Below are 18,698 nucleotides of genomic sequence, written 5' to 3'. Positions count from 1 at the left end.
TGGTCTCCTGCAACAGAGGCAACATTCAGACTCACTGGACACCTGGGCTTCTAGATCAAAAGGGATTAGCCAGATCGAGGCATGGAGCCAGACAGAGGTCAAGAGGGGAAGCCAGGGCTCAGGAGAAGACCGGAGAGAGACAAAGGGCCGAAGCCTGGCTGGGGCAAGGTTCTGAGGAGCTCCTGGGCCTCCTCTTCTGCTACTCCTCCCCGAAGCCGGAGCTGTGCACAAGCAGAACTCCCCATATCCCTTGGAAGTGGCGGGGAGAGACAGGCAGAGAATAAGGCATAAAGAACCTGGCTCCTTGCTGGACCGGGGGCCCCACCGAGGGGAGCCAGGCAGCCCCAGTTCCCTGAGGCTTTGTCCCAGCCAGGCTGAGTGTTGGGACACGGGGGTGGTGTGGTAGGGGCAGGCCTTGGGTCCTTCTGGGAAATTTACCTGGGGTGCCCACTTTCAGGGGCTCCTCTGGTGTGGGGGGCTCCAGCCTGCCCAGGCACCATGAGCGATGATAATGGCAGGGATCAAGGGGTGAGGCGGTGTCTCGTCAGTGGAGCGCCTGGTCCGGAGGGTTTGCGGCCCCCAGAAGTGGCCCCCAGAACAGCCCGCTTAGTCCAGGGGGGCCCCTGCCAATGACCAGACACAGTGGGCAAACACCGATCACGTTCCAGGCACGATGCCTTAATCCTTGCGACAGAAGGGAACGAGACTCACTCTGTGTTACGGGTGACCTTGGGGAAACGGAGCGACTTGTGAGGTCACGGAGAGCCGATGCCACCGCCTAGAGGGACTTGCCCCCGGGTCTATCTGATTTCAGTCTGCGGCTGTACTGCCAGTCCCCCCACAGCTCAGCCCATAAGCCTGGGCGCCGGGGAGGGGCTGTCTTCCAGGGAGGCCTCTGCCCTCCGCTGTCCCCTTGATGGTGGGGGTCCCCGCCCGTGTGGGATGGGGTGGGGGTCCTGGCTCGGCGATCTCCCTCAGAGCGTGACTGAGGTCCGGCTGGAGCCACGGGAGGGCCAGCTGGGGAAGGCAGCCCCATTTTCAGGTTCATTACTGGGGGAGGGGCTCTGGGGGGGGGGGCTTTAAGAAGCGGGCCACTCCCCCTCCCAGCTTCTGATCCGCCACACCCCGGCCCGGGGTGGGGTGGAAGTTGCTGGATGCGGGGCGACCTGGCTAATTGCTGAGCAAGGTAGCAGGGTGTGGCTTGACATAATTATAGTCTGCTCTCTTGCCCCCGGCCCGGCTCACAGCACAGGGTGTGAGAAAGCTTCAAGCAGCAGAAGGCACACATTAGTACAGCAAATTGGGCTTGTTTGGCAGCCTCGGGGCCCCGGGGAGGGCCCCGAGCCCCAGCCCTCGCCCGAGCCATCGTCCGCGGCCGGGATGTCCCGCGTCTCAAGGGAGGGCCCGTTCTCATCGCCCCGTTCTGCTCCTCGGTAGCCCTTGGGGGGTGAGGCGTAAGTCTTCCAGACACCTTGACCCGGCCCTTCCCTGCTCCCGGCCTCAGTTTCCTGAGCCGTCCGGCGGGATAAGGGCTGCCTGCCCCTTTGTGAACCGGGGGGCCGGGCCTCTCCTCCCTGCCCTGGCCCCTTTCTAACCTCAGCCCTTCTGGCTGCGGACAGAGGCTGACCACCCACCACACGGCCCCGGGCCAGCTTCCCGGTCTTCCTGGGCTCCCGTACTTTCTGTGGGACAGAGCCCCTCCGGGCTGGATCTGAATTCCGGCTCCCCTACCTACCAGGTCTGTGACCTCAGGCCACTTCCTGAGCTCCCCTGAGCCCAGGCTGGGTGGGACGGGCAGGTGTAAAACGTGCCTGCCAAGTCTTTGGCTCATCCCGTCAAGACGCAGGTCCTTACCGTCTCTCCTTACCGTGCTGGGCAGGCGTTGGTGACTGCTTTGACCGAGGGAGTCGGATAGAAGTGTCACTATCTGACTTCTGAGCGTAGACCTCAAGAAGCGACAGGCTTCCACCTTAATTGCTGGGGCGTCTGTGTGGCGTCCTGGCCACCCCGTAGAAGTCGGACGGCCATGACTTTGGGTCTTCTCAGCCCCGACACCAGACACGCGAGTGGTCCAGCCTTGGATGATTCCAGCACTAGCCGTCCAGCCACCCGCAGCCTCGGAGTCTTGCCAGCTGAGGTCCCAGATGCCATGGGACAGAGGTGAGCTATCCTCACTGGGCCTTTCCTGCGTTTCTGAGCTCACGCCACTGTAATTGGGAGTGATTCTTCAGACAGCAAGAGCTAATGACCCAAATAATGGGATTTAAATGGGGTAACAGAGGGAACGTTCTTCCCAAGGGGCCAAGCTTGGAGAAGGGGGTGAGGCTGACTGCAAACACCAGGAGGTAGGGAGACGATGGCCGTTAGAGCTGAGTGCTGGTGCCAGCTGGGTGAGCGTACGGGCCTCGGCCCGGCTGGTAAACTAACAAAGCTGCCACACTGATGCTCCCCACTAAAGCCGCTTCTCTCCAGCTGGGAGCCCCTAGCCCCTCAGCCACAATTCATGTGATACATGCTGCTATCCTCCAAAAACCACCCTCCCTAAAGCACAGTACTAGGACCGAGCATAAGTCTTCTGTTGTCTGTGTTAGTCAGTGGAAGGTAGCACCGTCACCTCCCTGGCTTGAGGACGTAGACCTCTACTAATGCAGCCCAAGGGTATTTTCACTTTTATAACAACATGTCTGAGTTGAGCTGACTGTGAGCAACAATCTCTAGGTTGCTGCTGTGCTGTCGAGTCCCCGCAACAACTCAGCACAAGCTGGTGCTCGGTCCAACCCGCCTTGCGGCTACCGTGGCTGGGGAGATGCGTCGCCATCGTTCTCTGGGCAGGTAAGGCTGCACTGAGAGCCCCGTGCTTCCGCTGCTGGACCCCTGAATTGTCTCGGCTGTGGCCTGGTCCCCAGGCCAGCCCCGTCCACATCTGAAGTCACCTGGGTCTGAGAAAGGAGATGTGAGCATGAGGGAAGGGTCTCCCGCACGCGGTCCATAGGTCAGGGGGCCTGGATTCCGCTCCTCGCTTCTCACCATCCCCCACCTCCTTATCACCTCCTCAGTAATGAAATCAGAGATGGAGCAGAGGGGCAGTTCCCCGCCACCCCCCACCCCCGCACCTCTGAGACTCTCCACATTTAGCTCTAGGAGGCGGGGCCCCGATACCGGGGAAGTCCGCGCTCCTTGAGGACGATCCTCCCCACTCGGAATCCAGAATAAAGCTGGCATTGAGCCAGGGGCCTCCACCACGTGCTGCTGGCACTGTAGCCTGGAGCTCAAAGTGCGCCCGGACTCACTTCCGGGGGCCCCACCGCGTGCCTTTTCTGGCCCGTCCAAGGCAGCATGGCTCTCCGGGCTCCCCCATCCCTCCTCCCGAGGGACCAGGGCCAGCTCGTGGGTCAGGCCAGGGCAGCCCAACCCCCTGGAGTTAATATTTCAGGCAGGACCCGGACTTAGAGCCGACGAGCTGTTTTCTCCCTCTTACCCCAAAGGAAATCGCCTTTTTTGCACTGTCAACTCCCTAATTACCAGATGGGACGACCGAGATTTTGAAGACAATTAGGGGGAGGTCTGTCTTTTCCCAAACGCCCCGGTGTCCCCTCCACCCCAGGCCCGCCCCTGTCTGGAGCCTTCCTCTAATTTGGAGCCACTTAGAGAAGACAAGGAAACCTTTAAAGCTAAGAAGAATGTCTCCCGGAATGCCTCCTGCCTGTTTTATAGCTGTGGTGGAGCGGCCGGCAGACGCACTCACTCTGCAGAAGCACGAACGATGCATCCTGTTCAAGGGGCCTGTGGCTACGGCATCCTGCTGTAAAAATAGCTGCGGGTTTGATGGGCGAAGAGGGGAGAACGGGGCGGGATTCTCTGCCCAGCAGGCCAGGAGTCACCCTAAACCAGAAGAGGGAGCCTCCAAGCCAGGTCTGGGAACTCTCTGCCCGGTCCCTTTTGGGTCACCTCTGGACGGTTCGGCCACCACCTCTGAGCAGCCCTGGCTGCTCCCCTCCCCTGCCTGACCCTGGCCCCTCACATTATACGCCTTCATATCTGGCCACTCCTGTGGGTGCCCTGGAATGTTCTACACATCCACCTGCTCTTCTCGCAGAGCGATGAGAACGCCCATTGTGTCCTCATCCTTCAAGGCCCAGTGTGATGGACCCCAGCCCACGGTGCCCCCTCTGAATGGGGAAAGGCACTCTGTCTGGGCCCCTTCACTCCTGGAGCCACACTAGTTTTGTTTTATTTTATTTTATTTTTTCACCTCTGTGTCTGCCATGCTCAGCATTCAATAAGTACTCCATAAATATTTGATGAGTGAATGAATACACTTGGCACACATCGTCTGACACTCGCTAAAATAATTCAGACCCAGGGATTGCAAAGGATGCGTTTTTAGCCCCCGCAGAACACCAGTGTAGGGCCACGGTCGCTCGTCAGTGAGTGTTTGCCAATTTGAGTTGCCTTTGCTTGGGGAAGAGGTGAGTTCCCCATGACAGATGGTGTGCAAGCAAGGGCCACTTGAGTCTGTAAGGGACACTCGGCATCGAGCAGGGCTCGATGGGCTCGACTGAGAGGGCCAGTGACGCCCCACATGGAAGATTATGCATGAACAACCCCTGGGAGCGTGTTTCTGAGCCCCCACTGTGCTCTTAGGGGCCAGGTGGCCGGAGGCCAAGGACCAATGATGGCAAGGCCCCAAGGTCAAGGGAAAGGTGGGTAGTCGCTGATCTGAAGAGTGGAGGGCAGAGAGAAGCAGTGATTCTAGTGGGAGAGGGAGGGAAACCCGGGAAGTCTTCTGGGAGGAGGTGAGAGGTGATGGAAAGTGGGGGGATGGAGGTGCGGCTGGGGAGGGAACATGTTCCACGGTCAAAGGCGGGGAGGAAGGAGAGTTTGCAAAGTGGTGAAGGCCAGGTGGCGGCGGGCAGGGATGGGGGCCCGGGAGGCTGAGGACAGCCGGCTAGCCATGAAACGTTAGAGGGCAGAGTTAGGGGTGAGAAGTGACAAGGCGAGGTCACCTGGCCCACTTTGCGGCGTGAGTGACAGCTGTCACCCTGCAGGGGGAAGGCCAAGTCCAAAGGCAGCTGGTGCCTCTCAAGCTCCCTTTCAGGTTTGGTGGCTCCCGGGACCGCGAGTTGCGCTCTGGAAAGCGGGGTGCTCTTCGCAGGGGGCTAAGTACTCCTCTGACTTCCCCGGGCCGACCCGGGATTCCAGTTCTGTGGCTGCTCACTCCCAGGAGGCCCCTGGCTGGCAGCACAGACCCCTCAGCGGTCTCTCCGACCCCCCCAGAACTGGCCATCATCCCAGGGTCAAACAGTGTGACCCAGCAACGACAACAGACGCGCCCCAGCCTCACCTGGCTGACGAGGCCGTGAGTTTTGTCAGCGCGGGGGATCTGCCTTCCAAACCCCGCCCTTGATTCCAGAGCCACCTCCTTTTCATGGCACCCGGCGGCCCAGTGGCAGCTTCTAGGGGGCCAGACCGCTGGCACCACTTCTCCCCAGGGGAAACTGAGAGTCTAGATGTTGCTGAGGGGATCGCCCAAAGACAGGGTGGCGCTCACAGCACCCCCTGCTCAGGGCACACTGCATGCCCGCCCCCTCACCACTCCCCTGCTCGCCCCAGGGACAAACCCTCCCCAACCACCTCTCCCGCGAGTTTTCAGTCTCCACCGGATTTCTGATCAGCTCTCCCTGCCTTCGTAACATGGAGAAGGAGGCCAGGGAAGGAAAACATCAGAACTAGTTTGCTAAGCACTTGTAACCTCTGTTGTGGCTTATCCACATCTCACTGCGATTCCGTCTCGCACTTCCTTCCTCCCGGCAGGCTGGGTGGGTGGCTCTCCGCTCACTCAGGACCGTCCTGAGCCCTCCGGAGCCCCTCTGCGGTCCTGGGTGGTGATCCCCAGAGGCAGGAGCTTAGGGGCATCGAGCCCTTGCATGAGGAGGCCTCCAGCCAGCAGGAAGCAGGTGGTATAAAGCCCCACATGGCAAGTATCTCCCTGCTCAGCAAGCCCAGGGCCAGGAGGCCCCAGGGCCAGGCTCGTGGACCCGGCAAGGAAAGGGGGCTCCCTTGTAGCGGGTGCAGACGGTGGCCACCAGCCCCTCCACGTGGACCCAGAAAGGGGCAGGCCCCTCGCCACACTTACCCAGCCCATCTCCCGCAGCAGTCTCGGCAGGACGGGGACCTGAACCCCAGGGTTCTTCACCCCAGCCTGCTGAACACCTGCGGGGCGTGTGGTTGGTCCCTGCCAGGGGACAGCACGGCAGTCCTGGCCCCAGATCAGGGCGGAGGATTTCGTCAGAGGTCTCAGGGAGGTCAGGGAGGTGAGCATTGGGATGGGCAGAACCTTCCAGAAGCACCCTTCTGGAACGACTAGAAAGAGAGGCTCATCCTGGCACCACCACTTATCGGCCTTGGATGAGTGACTTTACCCCGTGTGAGCCTCAGTTTCCTCACCTGGAAAGTGGGGCAAGGATTCACTGGGAGGACACGTTTTAGAACATGGCCTGCCCTTCTGTGTTTTATAAATGTTGGCTACTCATCACATCCCCTCCCCCAAGGCAGGGATCAGCCGTACTGGGGCCCGGAGGCCTGGAGACCAGCTCCGAGGACAGTTAAGCTGTGCAGTGCCTGGAGACGGGTGGGCTCACTGCCTGAGCCCAGCAATGCCGGCCCTGGCAGCCGATCAGACGTGGTGGGTCCCACATGGGAGCCAACTTGGCCGGGCAGACGGGGGCTGCCGGGCTGCCCTGGACACATGGGGGCCTGCCAGGGGCAGGTGCGGACTCGGCTTGGCCCATCTCCTGGAGAATCCTTGGGCGGGGTCGGGCCTGGTGGAGATGGGCCACATCCGGGGGTATGTCTGGCCAGAGAGGAATGGGGATCTGATTTTCCAGTTCTCCCCCCGTCGGGGTCACCTCCACTTTTCTTTTGTCCGTCTCTTTGCGTTTTCAGCTCCCTGGACGTTGTCGACGGACGGAGGGCTGGAGCGGGTAATGGTAGCACTGACGACCACGAGGCAGTAGTCGTCTTGGTGGAGGGGCCTTGTGGGTCAGGCTGAGGCAGAAACCCTCTCCCCAGGCTGACGGGGGTGACACGTGCTTGCCTGCCACTTTTCGCCGGGGGTTGGTGACCCACTGAGAGGCACAGAGCTCAAGGGGCTGGGCCATGTTGCAGCCCTGAGTTTCCCCAGCTGGTGCGGGGTGGCCCTGCCTTGGAAGTTCTCCTGACCTCAAATGGCCCGAGGCCAAGTCCTCCCAGCTAGTTCCAGGCCTCAACATGCTGTGTGTCCTCGGCCGAGTGCCCCTTCCTGGGCCTTTGTCCCTCGGGTGCAGAGATCCGGTTGGCCCAGTATAGGCGGAGATCCTGTGGTTTGGCCCACCCACTCCGAGTGGCCCCAGACAGGTGCCTGGCAGGGAGGCCTTCATCCTGTCCTTTGTCACCTTCCAGACTGTTGTCCGGATCTGGAGCACTATTTAAAGAGCCTTCCCTGAGAACCCCTAGTGCTGCTGCGTCGAGAGAGAGCACTCCAGACCATGGTAGGCTGGGGCTGCCCTGCCTCCTGACCCTGACCTCATTCCTCAACTCTGACCTCATCCTGTGACCTTGATTTCATTTGTGACTCTGACCTTCACCTCATGCCTGAACTCACCCTGACCTTGACCTTGCTTCTCTCACTGACATCCTTGACCTTGACCTCATGTCCCTAGTCCTGACCTTTTCTTCACCCTTGATGTTGTCCCTGCACCTGGCCCACCCTGGACAGTCCTTAATGGGTGGCCAGTCTATCCACGTAGGTCCTGATCTGGGTCTCTGCTTCCTGGATTTGGTGGGGGCTGCTGAGTTGAAGCTGCGGGGGTGGGGGATAGGAACGAGGAAGAGGAGGGCAGAGGAAGGAGGGGGCTAGGCTTAGAGGTTTCATGGCAGAAGCAGGGCTCTGCTCCCAGTGACAGAGGACATGGTTCCTGGGGGGTCGGGGTTGATATTCCAGGATAGCCTGGGTCCCATGCACACTGGCATGGGGCCTGTCCTGCTGCCCTCCCCCATCCCTGTCTCCAGCCCCTTGGGTGTCCCTACAGGGTCTCAACAGCACCACTCTTTCACGTCTCTGTGTCTCACACCTTCGATCTTCCTCTTGGCCTGAGAACTCGGACCCGGCTGTCAAGCCTCAGCTCAGAAGCCACCCCCTCCGGGAGGTCTGCCCTGAGTGGCCCAGTGGCCCAGGGGCTTCTCTGTGTCCTCAGTGTCTGCCTCTCCCTCTATCGCTCTCCACTGATCACCTGTCTCCTGGCTGGACTGGGGGCTCCTTGGGGACAAGACAGGGCCTGATTCAGCTCTGGGTTCCTGGGACTGGGCACAAGGCCTGGCTGGAGGTCAGCAGGTGCCTAATAAATGTCCTGATGCTCGGAAGGAGGCATTACCTTGGTTTCATAAATGGGGACACTGAGACTCAGAGAAGGCCACTGATTTTCTCAATATCACGGGGCTGTGAGCAGCAGGATTAGAACTCAGGTCCGGTGACCCCCTTCTGCCCCGAGGTGTTCCGTTCAGAAGATTTTTTATTTTCTAGGGGTACAGTGCAAAAGGCAATTTCCGAGACAGCTGGGCTGGCCGGGGTCCCAGCTGGGAGAGCAGAAGGCAGGTCAGGGCTCTGGGGCTCAGGGTCCCGTCTCCTCTTGGGGGTTCTGGAAGAGCACACAGTGGGGCGACGTTCCACAAGAGGGACGTGAAAGGCTGGCTGAGGCAGGGATGGGGGAAGCCAAGGTCGAGGGCAGGTCTGAGAAGAGAAAGGGCAGAATATCCCACAGACGGAAGTGATTGTTTTTTATTAATCAGAGGGAAATGTATATGTAATTATGTGAGATGAGCTCCTCAGGGAGGTTCCTTTCTTTATGATGTCTGAAGGGATTTATAAATATTACAGAGGTTTTACAGCATCATAACGTCCTGGCTACCCTGCCAGCCCCCTTTCAAAGGATTAGTGGAGACAAAGCACCCAGTAAAAGCTAATTATAAGTCAGCCTGGGAGCCGGAGGGGGAGTGGGGGTGGGGGCGGGGTGGGGGGAAGGAGTGAGCTCGGGGAGGGGAGACCACACAGGGGCTGGGGTGCAGGGGGAGCCCACGCTCTGGGGGGGGGTAGGCAGGGGGCTTGGCACAGAGGGCGGTGCCCGCTGAGATGGAGGCGGGGGCTGGGAGTGGGGGGCTGGGGGTGGGAAGCCGCTGTCCGTGGTGGGGACCCCGCCTTCCCCCTCCCGGGCTGTCCTTGCTTGCACCGCCAGCCAAGCCTGAGCCCTGGTGATGGCTGCTGAGGGAAAGGCCCCCTGGGGGAATCTTGGGGACCCAAAGCTTTCAGGGAATGCGTAGCAGTGGGCTCTCAGGCCCCTGATATCCTGAAAGAAGCAAGTAGAGGCAGGAAGGCTGGCCGGAGACCCTCCACGTGGGTGGCCTCCTGCGCTACCTGCTGCGGAGATGGGCCCTGAGCTCTGGGCAGCCGTTTCCCGACGGATCCGCACTCTGAGCCGGGCCCTGGGTGGGCGCAGGGGAGCCCGCAGATGGGATGGACACAGGGAGCCGTGGCCGGACGGTGTCCTCTCTGCTGTCCTGCCTGGGTCTCCCCCGCCAGCTCAGGAAGCCACTGACTAGCCCGTGGGGTGGGGAGGGGGCCTCCAGGCCTCTGGCCTCAGCGGATCCGCAAGGCTTCCTCAGGAGCCCTGTCTGTCTGCTACACCCCGCAGCCGGGGGTGGCCGTGTCGTTTGGGACTGTGACACTCTGGGAGGTGGGACGAAAGGGCGGGCCGGGTGCTTGGCTGACCTCCAGAGGAAGGGTTTCTGCAATGCCCCCCGCTGGCATCTCACAGGCACCGAGAAGGGCCCGCAAGAGAGCGGAGGGCGGAGCCAGCTCCAATGTCTTCTCCATGTTTGATCAGTCCCAGATCCAGGAGTTTAAAGAGGTTGGTCAGTGCCCTCTGGGGCCACCGGGAGGGTTAATGCAACGCACGGAAAGCACCCATGGGGCCGGCGAGGCCTGGGTCGCCCTCAGTCCCTGAGGGTGATGATGTCACCCTTCTCAGGGGGCACCCCGGTGCCCCTCCCCGTCTAGAGGTGTCCTTCTGCTCTCTGAGCCTCAGTTTCCCTCTCTGTAAAATGGGGTTGCTGTGAGCATGAAGGGGAGGGACCGGCGTGGCGCCCGGCACGCAGCGGGAGCAGAGTGGGTTAGCTGACGCTCTCTGGCTGGTGCCATCTGAGCCGGGACAGCGGCCGGCCGGAGGGGTCTGTGGAGCCCGGGCTCAGGTGGGTGGGTCGCTGGCCGTTCAGTACCCACGTTTCACCAGGCCTTCACCATCATGGACCAGAACCGGGATGGCTTCATCGACAAGGAGGACCTGAGAGACACCTTTGCTGCCTTGGGTGCGTGACCAGCAGCTGTGGAGGCTCCGGGCTTGGGGCGGAACCGAGCCCAGCCCTTCCGGGAGGAGCAGGCGGCTGGGGACAACAGGGGCTTGGGTGCCATCGGGGGGCAGGGGAGGGGCAGCCAGTGCCTGGAAGGTTGGCAGGTGGTGGGGGGGGGGGCTCCTTCAGGAGGCGGGAATGGCCCTTGCAAAGGCCTGGCCTGGAAGGCCCGGGTGGGGTCAGGGGTCAAGAGAGCAGTGGGGGATGCTGGGGCAAGAGGCTGGACACGTCTGCAGGACTCAAGGCTGCCCGGCTTTGGTTACCAGGGGAGGGTTTTTCACCTCTAAGGGCCCAGGGAGAGGCCTTCAGGCATGAATGGGGTGGGGGTCAGGCCGGGGGGAGAGGGCATAACCAAGTCCTGTCTGAACTGAACTTGGAGCTCCTGGAGATGTGACTGTCTGCTGGAACCATGGGGAATCCGAGTCCCCCACCTCCAGTTGACCTCATCCGGGGGCCCATGAGCCCCGAGGCCCAGGTCTTCCGGCCCCTATGCACCTGGGCTCCACCTTCTTTGGGCCTCAGTTCCTTCATCTGCAAAATGGGGATAATCGCCAACTGGTTCTCCTTTCTAAGGAGGCTGAGGTGGTGGCGGGAGTGGGGGAGGCTGGGAGCGCTGACTGTGGCTGAATGTGTCGCCCTTCCTGAGGTCCCCGGGCAGGTAGGCAGGGCCTGAGGACAGCTGAGCTGGGAGACCCTGTAGGACGCTCCCTGGTCCTGAGCTCTGCTCTCCTGGAACTGTCTGCAGGCAGGGGCCCCTCTGTCCCTCATTATGCTCCTGGGTGTCCCCACTCCTCCCCTCCTCCAGGCCGCATCAACGTGAAGAACGAGGAGCTGGAGGCCATGGTGAAGGAGGCCCCTGGGCCCATCAACTTCACCGTCTTCCTGACCATGTTCGGGGAGAAGCTGAAGGGTGAGTGAGGCCCTGGGTGGCCCCGGGGAGCGGCTGGGCCGCCTGGTCCTGTGTGCGGACAGCTGGGAGCGAGGTGTAGCCCCCAGATGCCAGCCCCCTGGGTGCACACACCCCACCCCAGGGGCCTCTACACCACAGAGTAGCGGTAACTGTAATAACACCCGCCTGCAGGGCTGGGGGTGGGGGGGCGCCAACGGGACAGTTTTGTGAGAAAACCCTCCGCCCACCATCAGGACGGGCCCCAGCCCCGCTTCCCTACCCCCCAGGCTCGCTCGTCTTACCTGCTCTGCCTCATTACCCACTGCCGATGGGAGCAGGGGCACCGGAGGGGGTTTTGGAAGTTCCTGTGGCTGACCCCGGGGCTGGACAGGTCACTCACACAGCTTGCAGGGAAAGGATCAAGGGGCTGAGGGGTGTCACCACCCCTGCCCCAGGTGTCCCAGCATCAAAGTGGCGGGGGAGAGAACCTAACCACGGCTCCCAGCTCTTACCACCACACCCTGGGGTCAGGGCAACTCTGTCCCTGTCTCTCCGGGCCGCGGCAAGCTACCTTCCACCCCTCAGTAACGTCTTCCTGGGCTGGAAGATTCTAGGGTCAGAAGGAATGGCCAGTCTGGGCTGTGGCTGCTCTGGGAGGTGAGCCTTGTCACTCCCCACCCCCCCTCAGGCTGCCTGATGCCCTCCCACTGACCCCCAGGATGACCCCGGGCAAGTCTCGTCTGCTTTGCACCTCGGTTTTTTTGTCTGTGAAATGGGGTTGTGTTCGTTTCCTGAGGCCACTCTAGTTGATAACCACAAGCTGGTGGCTCGCAAAAGCAGCAACGTGTTCTCTCAGTCTCTCAGTTCTCTCAGTTCTGGAAGCCCGACATCTGGCAAGAGGCTCTAGGGGAGATCCTGCCTCTGTGGCCACACTGCTTCTTCCTCTTCTGTCTGTCCGTCTCCCCCTGCCTTGAGCTCAGCAGGACACTTGTCACTGGATTTAGGGCCCACCAGCCCAGGGTGATTAGCCCAGGGTGATTTCCCATCTCAACACTTCCTTACATCTGCAAAGGCCCTTTTTCCAAGTAAGGTGATATTTCCAGGTTCCGGAGACAAGGACATGGGCATGTGTTCTGGGGGCCACCACCAACCCCACTGCAGGGGTGGACCCCCAACAGCATCACAGATTGCGTCTGGCAAGAAATCATAATACCTTCATGGGCTGTGTCCTCCCAGAAGGTACAATAACCTCTACACATGCTGTCCTCACTGTCCTGCCTGATCCTGGAGCTAGAAGGCCAACAATTGACCTGTGACCTAACAGCCCCACCCTCCCACGGGTGGCGACGAGGAGACCGAGGGCCAGACGTGGAGCCTGGGCCTGGCCCTCCTCCGGGACGGGAAGCCGTTAGGGGTTATTGCTGGAACTGGGCCCCAGGGGCTGGGCCCAGGGTCCGCTCTTGGGAAAGACACGCGTGACCCCGGCCAGTGATTCTGCAGGGAGGCCTGAAGTTCATGTCGTGCACGGCTGAGCTAACAGTTATGACCCAGGGCCGGGCGGGGCCAAGAGACTGCAGCTTTTTCTCATTTTTTGCGGGCGTGGCAGGACAGGGGTTCCATCTGAGCCTGTCATGTGAACTTGGCTGAGCCTGCACGCTTGGCCAGTGGTGGGGACAGGAGCCGGGGGCTAGGACAGGCACCGCCTCATCCTCTAATTGGGGCGCGGACACTTGGTCCCAACGGCCACTGCACCCCATCTGGTGGGGTTCGCAGTCCGCGGGGCAGAGAGCCTCTCTGGGAGGAGGGACGGGAGGATCGGGCTGTGGTCACTGTCCGGCCACTGGGCCTGAGCCCCGGGTAGCTGGTCCTCAGGAAAGCGGGCTGGAGCCACCTGCCCCCACTGCCGGGGCTCTTCAAAAACCCTGGGAGGCCGAGAGTTCCCACCAGCCCCCCCCCCCCATAATCCCTCGGGCACCCCTTCTCTGCTTTCGCGGCCAGGCTGTGAGGGCCTGGGGCTCTGCCCCAGCTGGACCCTGGGCTGAGCCTCCGGGCTGGGCACACGGGCTCCCCGCTGCCCTCCCCAGAGGAAGCCCACTGCCGCGCCCTCCATGAGCCCCCAGGCCAGCACTCGGTCGCTCGGCCAGCCTCAGAGGCACCGAATGACCCGGACAGCAAGACTCCTGTCCAAGTAAGGCTCCAGTCCGCCGGGCAGGAGCCCGGAGCAGCACAACAAGCGAGGGCTCTGGAGTCCAAAGACCTGGCTTCTAACCCTCCCTCCCCTCATTAGCGGGGGCCTCAGGCAAGCGCAGAGCCCCCCTCTGCCTCGGTTTCCTCTTTGACAAACTGAGGACATCAATACCTACCCCACGGGGTGTCCTGGGGGTTCCATGAGATAAAATGGCAGGCACGGAGCACTCAGAGGTGTCTGTGACCGTGATCAATCCGTGTTTGACAAGATCTTTACCACTGACGACCCGTCTCTGTCAACTGATCCCGGGAGGCGGGCAGCAACCACCGTCCTTGCCTCCATTTCACTGGTGACGGAGCTGGGCCTCGAAGAAAGAAGGGGACGTCCCTGGGCTGCGGTGAGCAGGGTGGCAGTGTGGCAGAGGGCAAGGCGCTCAGGCAAGGGTCACCAGGTCACCTGCCGTCATCCAGAAGCCGTGAGGCCTTGGGCGAGACCCTGAGTCTCTCTGGGCCTCAGTTTCCCCATCTGCACAACCGGGGGCTGGGCGTTCGACCCTGTTGTGGTAGTCGACACACTTCCGAGGCCAAACCCGCGCTGCGGGGGTGGTCAAGCGGGGACTGCTCTGGCTGTGCCCCGCCCCCACCTCACTAATCACCTCTGAGCTTCAGTTCCTCCGTCTCCAAAATCAGGCCAGTCGTCAGGAGGGGGAGGCATGAACCAAGTGCTCAGTTGGGGTGTCCACGCACCGCGGGGCAGGCCGCTCACAGCCCTTCCTGTTGCTCCCACTCCTTGCTTCTCAGGAGTCTCCCTTCTCTTGCTTCCACTGGGTCTGGCCCCTGCTCTGGAGGGGAGGAAGCCCCTCCACCCCCAGCCCCCGCCCAGCCCTGGCCTGGCCTGGCCTCGTCACCCTAGCTCTCTCCCTGCCTGTGTGTCCTGCTTCCAGGTACGGACCCAGAGGAGACCATTCTCCACGCCTTCAAGGTGTTTGACACCGAAGGGAAAGGTTTCGTCAAGGCTGACTTGTAAGTCCCCTCTGTCCTCCGTTCTGGGTTTTCTCTCCGCAGAGGCTCAGGTGACAAGTGAGCTGGAGTGAAGTCAGGCTGGATGGCGGCTCAGTGTCCTCCCGACCCGATGCTCAGGCACCGTGCGACCAGGAGCCAGGAGGGCGCCGCCCTGCCCAGCTGAGCCGTCACTCGATGTGCCCCTTCCCCTCTCTGGGCCTCACTGTCCCCACTTCTGTGTGGAACTGTACAGGAAGTATGGAGTCACCGGGGGGGGGTTCCCAGTGGCGAGAGGGAGTGGCGGTAGAGAGGGGCCTTGAAGGGCGACTACGGGTTGCCTAGGCTGGGGAAGGGAACATTCTAGATGCAGGAACACGGCGGTGAAAGGCCAGGGCTTGGCATTGCGAGTTTGGCCAGGGGGCGGCTGGACCCCGGGTCCACGCTGGGGGCATGGGAGAGCCTGAGGTGGAGTTAGATGGGACGAGATGACCCCCAGCCTGGTGGAGGAAGGACGGGGTTACGGTCATCGCGAGGGCGGGGACAGAGGGGAGCCGATGGGTCGTTGAAACACCGGAGGCCAGTGCCAATAGGATCCAGGGTTCTGGGGAGAGGTATGGGGGAGGGGACACGGGAAGGGACCAGCTCAGCTGGGGACGCGCAGCGTGAGCGGCTGAGGGCAGCTGTCTGGCGGGCCACTGGGCTGGCATTGTAGAGGTGGGGGCTCAGACGCCTGCTATCCTCAGCCCAGCAAGAGCACTGAGCAGAGAGCTGAGGGCTGGGGGCAAGGGCGGCCTGCCCAGGGATTAGGACACGGAACTGTCCCTGGGCGGTCCCTTCAGAGCCTCCAAGGTCTCTCCGGGTCTGTGGGTAACCCGGACACAGGCAAGTTTCTTCCCCAGGCACGGGCTTTCTGGCGGATTACTGTGATGCTTGAGGCCTTGACTTTGAGGCTAGATTTGCTGCCTGCTAGAATCATCACACAACAGGGGTGGGGGTGGGGGGCTGGGCAGTGGTGAAACAGGGAGGGTCTGTCTACTCTCACACCTTCTCACCGACCCCCAGCCCCCAAAGTTGTGAGTCACATGCTCGCCAGGGGTAGACAAGGGGACGTTCGGGGTTCCTGCAGGCTGGGACCCTCTCCTTCACCCCTCCTCCAGGGGTCCACAGTTCCCACACCCATCTTGGGGGACCCCGGGAGGCACTGAGGGCGACCCCCGCGGTGGTCGGGATCCACCAGTGCGGGGCCAGGAACACCTTAGGGACCCAGTTTGGGAACCGAAGGCCCCACCCCCTGGGGTATCGGACCCGGAGGATGTGGCTGCCCGCCAGGCAGGCCACAGCAGAGGCTCTGCCAGCAACGGAGTCTGTGAACAGTCCCCAGCTCGGAGAGCTGGAAACTGTGACTGTCCCACAGTAACGTAAATAATGGAAAATGTGTGTCGGCCTTTAGCGGGCCTGCCGTGCTGGCGCCACGGGACGCTTGGCGCTCGGGCCTGGGGTCCCTCCCCCGCCCGCCGTGTCCCCTGAGGGCCCATCTACTCCTGTCCTGCCCCACCTCCTGCTGCTCCTCTGGGCCCCGCGGACAGCTGCTCCCCAGGGCCACCCAGGGACACGGGCCCCACCCGCCACCACAAATCCTTACCCTTCCTGAACCTCGGTTTCCCTTGGTGATGGGGGACCGCTGGCACTCACTTCCAGGGCCAGGAGGAGCAAACGAGACCGGGGCAGGACATGGGCTCAGCCCGACCCCTGGCTGAGCGCGAGCAGCTTGTACGCTCGAAAGCCCGGTGTAGACGTCAGCCAGAGGCACCAGCTGGAATAGTGGTCCATCTAGAACCAAGAAAGAGGGGCTCCCCTCCGTGACCTGGAGGTTGATTATTACTGCATGATGGGACATCAGAGTGGGCCCTAAGGTCATGTCAGGGCCCCAAGTTCACTTCTTCTGGTCCCCGCCTGATGTGTGGAGGAGAGCGTGTGTTACAAAGGAGGAAACTGAGGCCGAGAGGCGAGGGGTCCACCCCAGGCAACACAGACATGTGGTTGGTGTCCTCCTGGGGCAGGGCTCCTCCCCACAGCCTGCCTGCCCTCATGACCCCCAGAATCTGCGCGTGCACGCCCGGGGTGGCCCTTCCCCTGAACGTGGCCCTTCCTCTTCTTTGAGCAGCATCAAAGAGAAACTCATGACCCAGGCGGACCGGTTCAGTGAGGAGGAGGTAAGTGCGGGCTTTTCAGGGCTCCGCCCCGGGGCTGCTGATCTTTCTGGAAGGTGCGGGCCGGCCCCGGGCCCATCTCAGCAGCCCCTCCTCTGGAGATCGCTCTTCCTCAGATGCTGAGGTGATGACCCCCTTGGATGAGAACAAGGGTGGGTGGGGGCGGCCGTGGGACCCCGGCCTCTGGGCCCTGCATCCCTGCCTCCAACCGCAGAGAGGGGAGCGGTGCTGTGCCCCACGGCCTCGGGTGACCCCCCTGCTCCCGACCGTCATCCGGGCCGACTCCCTGCTCCTCCCCCAGGTCAAGCAGATGTTCGCGGCTTTCCCTCCAGACGTGTGTGGCAACCTGGACTACAGGAGCCTGTGCTACATCATCACCCACGGCGAAGAGAAGGACTAGGGGTCCAAGGGCCCCCCCCCCCACCTTCGGAGGCGGCAAACACCTGCGGTGTTTCGGGGGTGGCCACTGGGGAGGCCCCGCAGCCAATGTGTGTAAAGAAAAGGCTCCCCTCACCCCGTGGGCTGGGGGCAAAGCAAGAATAAATCGTGCAAGCAAGACCTGAGTTTTTGTGATTAATGCCCCGGTGGGGGAGGAAGCGAAACATTCCCGCGTTGTTGGTTTTTCCAAAATTTTTGCTTCCCCAGCTTTGCTCAAATGTTCCTGATGAGCTGGTGTTTAGAGCTAATTGACAGTTTTAACGGTCCCCAGCTGGGCCACAGGACATTGCCTTCATTTATGGAGCTTTGGTTGGGCACCTAGGGCGGGCCAGACCCCGTGCCAGTCTGGGGGACACAGCAGAGGAGCAAGCCCTGTCCCTGAGCCAGAAGGCCACGCAGTGAGGAAGACAAGAATCGGGGTGGAGACACGGGGAGAGGGGTCGGAGCAGCCCAGAGGGGACCCGGCAGCTGGGAGCTGGGCTGAGGCCAAGAAGGTGGAGACGAGGGGGTGGATGCAAGGGACACATAAGGAGTAGGCGAGGACTCCTTGAGCAGGATGCACCGAGCACCAACCATGAAATAAAAGCTCATCAAACGGACTTCTTCAAAATTAAAAACTTCCACTCAGCAAAGACACCTTGAAGAGTGTGACAAGGCAAAGCCCAGTGCTGGGAATAGATTTTGACAAAGATCTCGTATCCCGAATATACTTTTCAAAAATCCGGGGCACCTGGCGGCTCAGTCAGTGAAGAGTCCAACTTCGGCTCGGGTCACGAGCTCGGTTTGTGGGTTCGAGCCCCACGTTGGGCTCTGTGCTGACAGTTCAGAGCCTGGAGCCTGCTTCACATTCTGTGTCTCCCTCTCTCTCTCTCTGCCCCTCCCCGACCTGTGCTCTCTTTCTCTCTGTTTCAAAAATAAATAAACCTTAAAATAAATAAATGGTAAGATGTCCACACATTGGAACACCACACAGCTGTAAGACGAAGCTGACACGCGCCGTAACAAGGTGACTCCGATCTATGACATTGTGCGGAAGAAGACACACAAAAGGGGCACCTGGCTGGCTCAGTCGGAGGAGTGTGCGACTCTTGCTCTTGGGGTTGTGAGTTCGAGCCCCACGTTGGGTGTAGAGATTATTTAAAGTCTTTAAAAAAGAACAAGACACACACACGCACCACGAGAGTATACTTCCTTCTTTAACTTATTTTAATGAGAATGTATTTAAAAATAACTCTTATTGAGATATAATTCACGTACCATAAAATCCACCGTTTTTAAAGTGTATCCTTCAGTGGCTGTTAGTACACTCCCAGGGTCATGCAACCATCACCACTGTCTGTATCTAGAACATTACCATTGCCCCCAGAGAGAAATCGTTGGCAATCATTCCCCATCCGTTCCGTGCCAAGTTATGCTGGCAACCACCAATGTACTTTCTTTATGGATTTGCCTACTCTAGACATTTCACGTAAATGGAGTCATACGATATATGGCCTTTTGTGTCTGGCTTCTTAGCGTAGTGTTTCCGTGGC

At 60.9% G+C, this 18,698-nt stretch overlaps 1 protein-coding gene across 2 annotated transcripts; it reads left to right on the top strand.

The window, feature by feature from the left end:
* Nucleotides 1–3,473: 3,473 nt before the first annotated feature.
* MYL10 (myosin light chain 10) lies at nt 3,474–17,285 on the top strand. Of its 2 annotated transcripts, XM_025923098.2 has the most exons (8): nt 3,474–3,804; nt 7,441–7,529; nt 9,849–9,941; nt 10,323–10,398; nt 11,246–11,350; nt 14,461–14,539; nt 16,683–16,731; nt 17,030–17,285. In XM_025923098.2, exons 2-8 carry the CDS (start codon nt 7,527–7,529, stop codon nt 17,126–17,128), a joined length of 504 nt encoding a protein of 167 aa, XP_025778883.2. In that variant the 5' UTR covers nt 3,474–3,804; nt 7,441–7,526; the 3' UTR covers nt 17,129–17,285. The 2 variants fall into 2 exon arrangements, with proteins under 2 accessions (XP_025778883.2, XP_086547467.1); XM_086691341.1 differs by lacking the exon at nt 9,849–9,941.
* Nucleotides 17,286–18,698: the final 1,413 nt, after the last annotated feature.

This window comes from Puma concolor, chromosome E3, assembly GCF_028749965.1.
Source record: "Puma concolor isolate L17-30 chromosome E3, mPumCon1.1.hap2, whole genome shotgun sequence".
In the NCBI taxonomy this organism is placed as follows: Eukaryota; Metazoa; Chordata; class Mammalia; order Carnivora; family Felidae; genus Puma; species Puma concolor.
Note: the sequence above shows the minus strand (reverse complement) of the source record. Positions and strands in the feature narration are given on the sequence as shown.

Excerpts from the sequence above, each read along its gene's own strand:
- MYL10 (XM_025923098.2), top strand. Across the intron at positions 10,399-11,245 it reads AGACACCTTTGCTGCCTTGG|GCCGCATCAACGTGAAGAAC; the intron begins GTGCGTGACCAG and ends CCCCTCCTCCAG. Across the intron at positions 16,732-17,029 it reads ACCGGTTCAGTGAGGAGGAG|GTCAAGCAGATGTTCGCGGC; the intron begins GTAAGTGCGGGC and ends CTCCTCCCCCAG.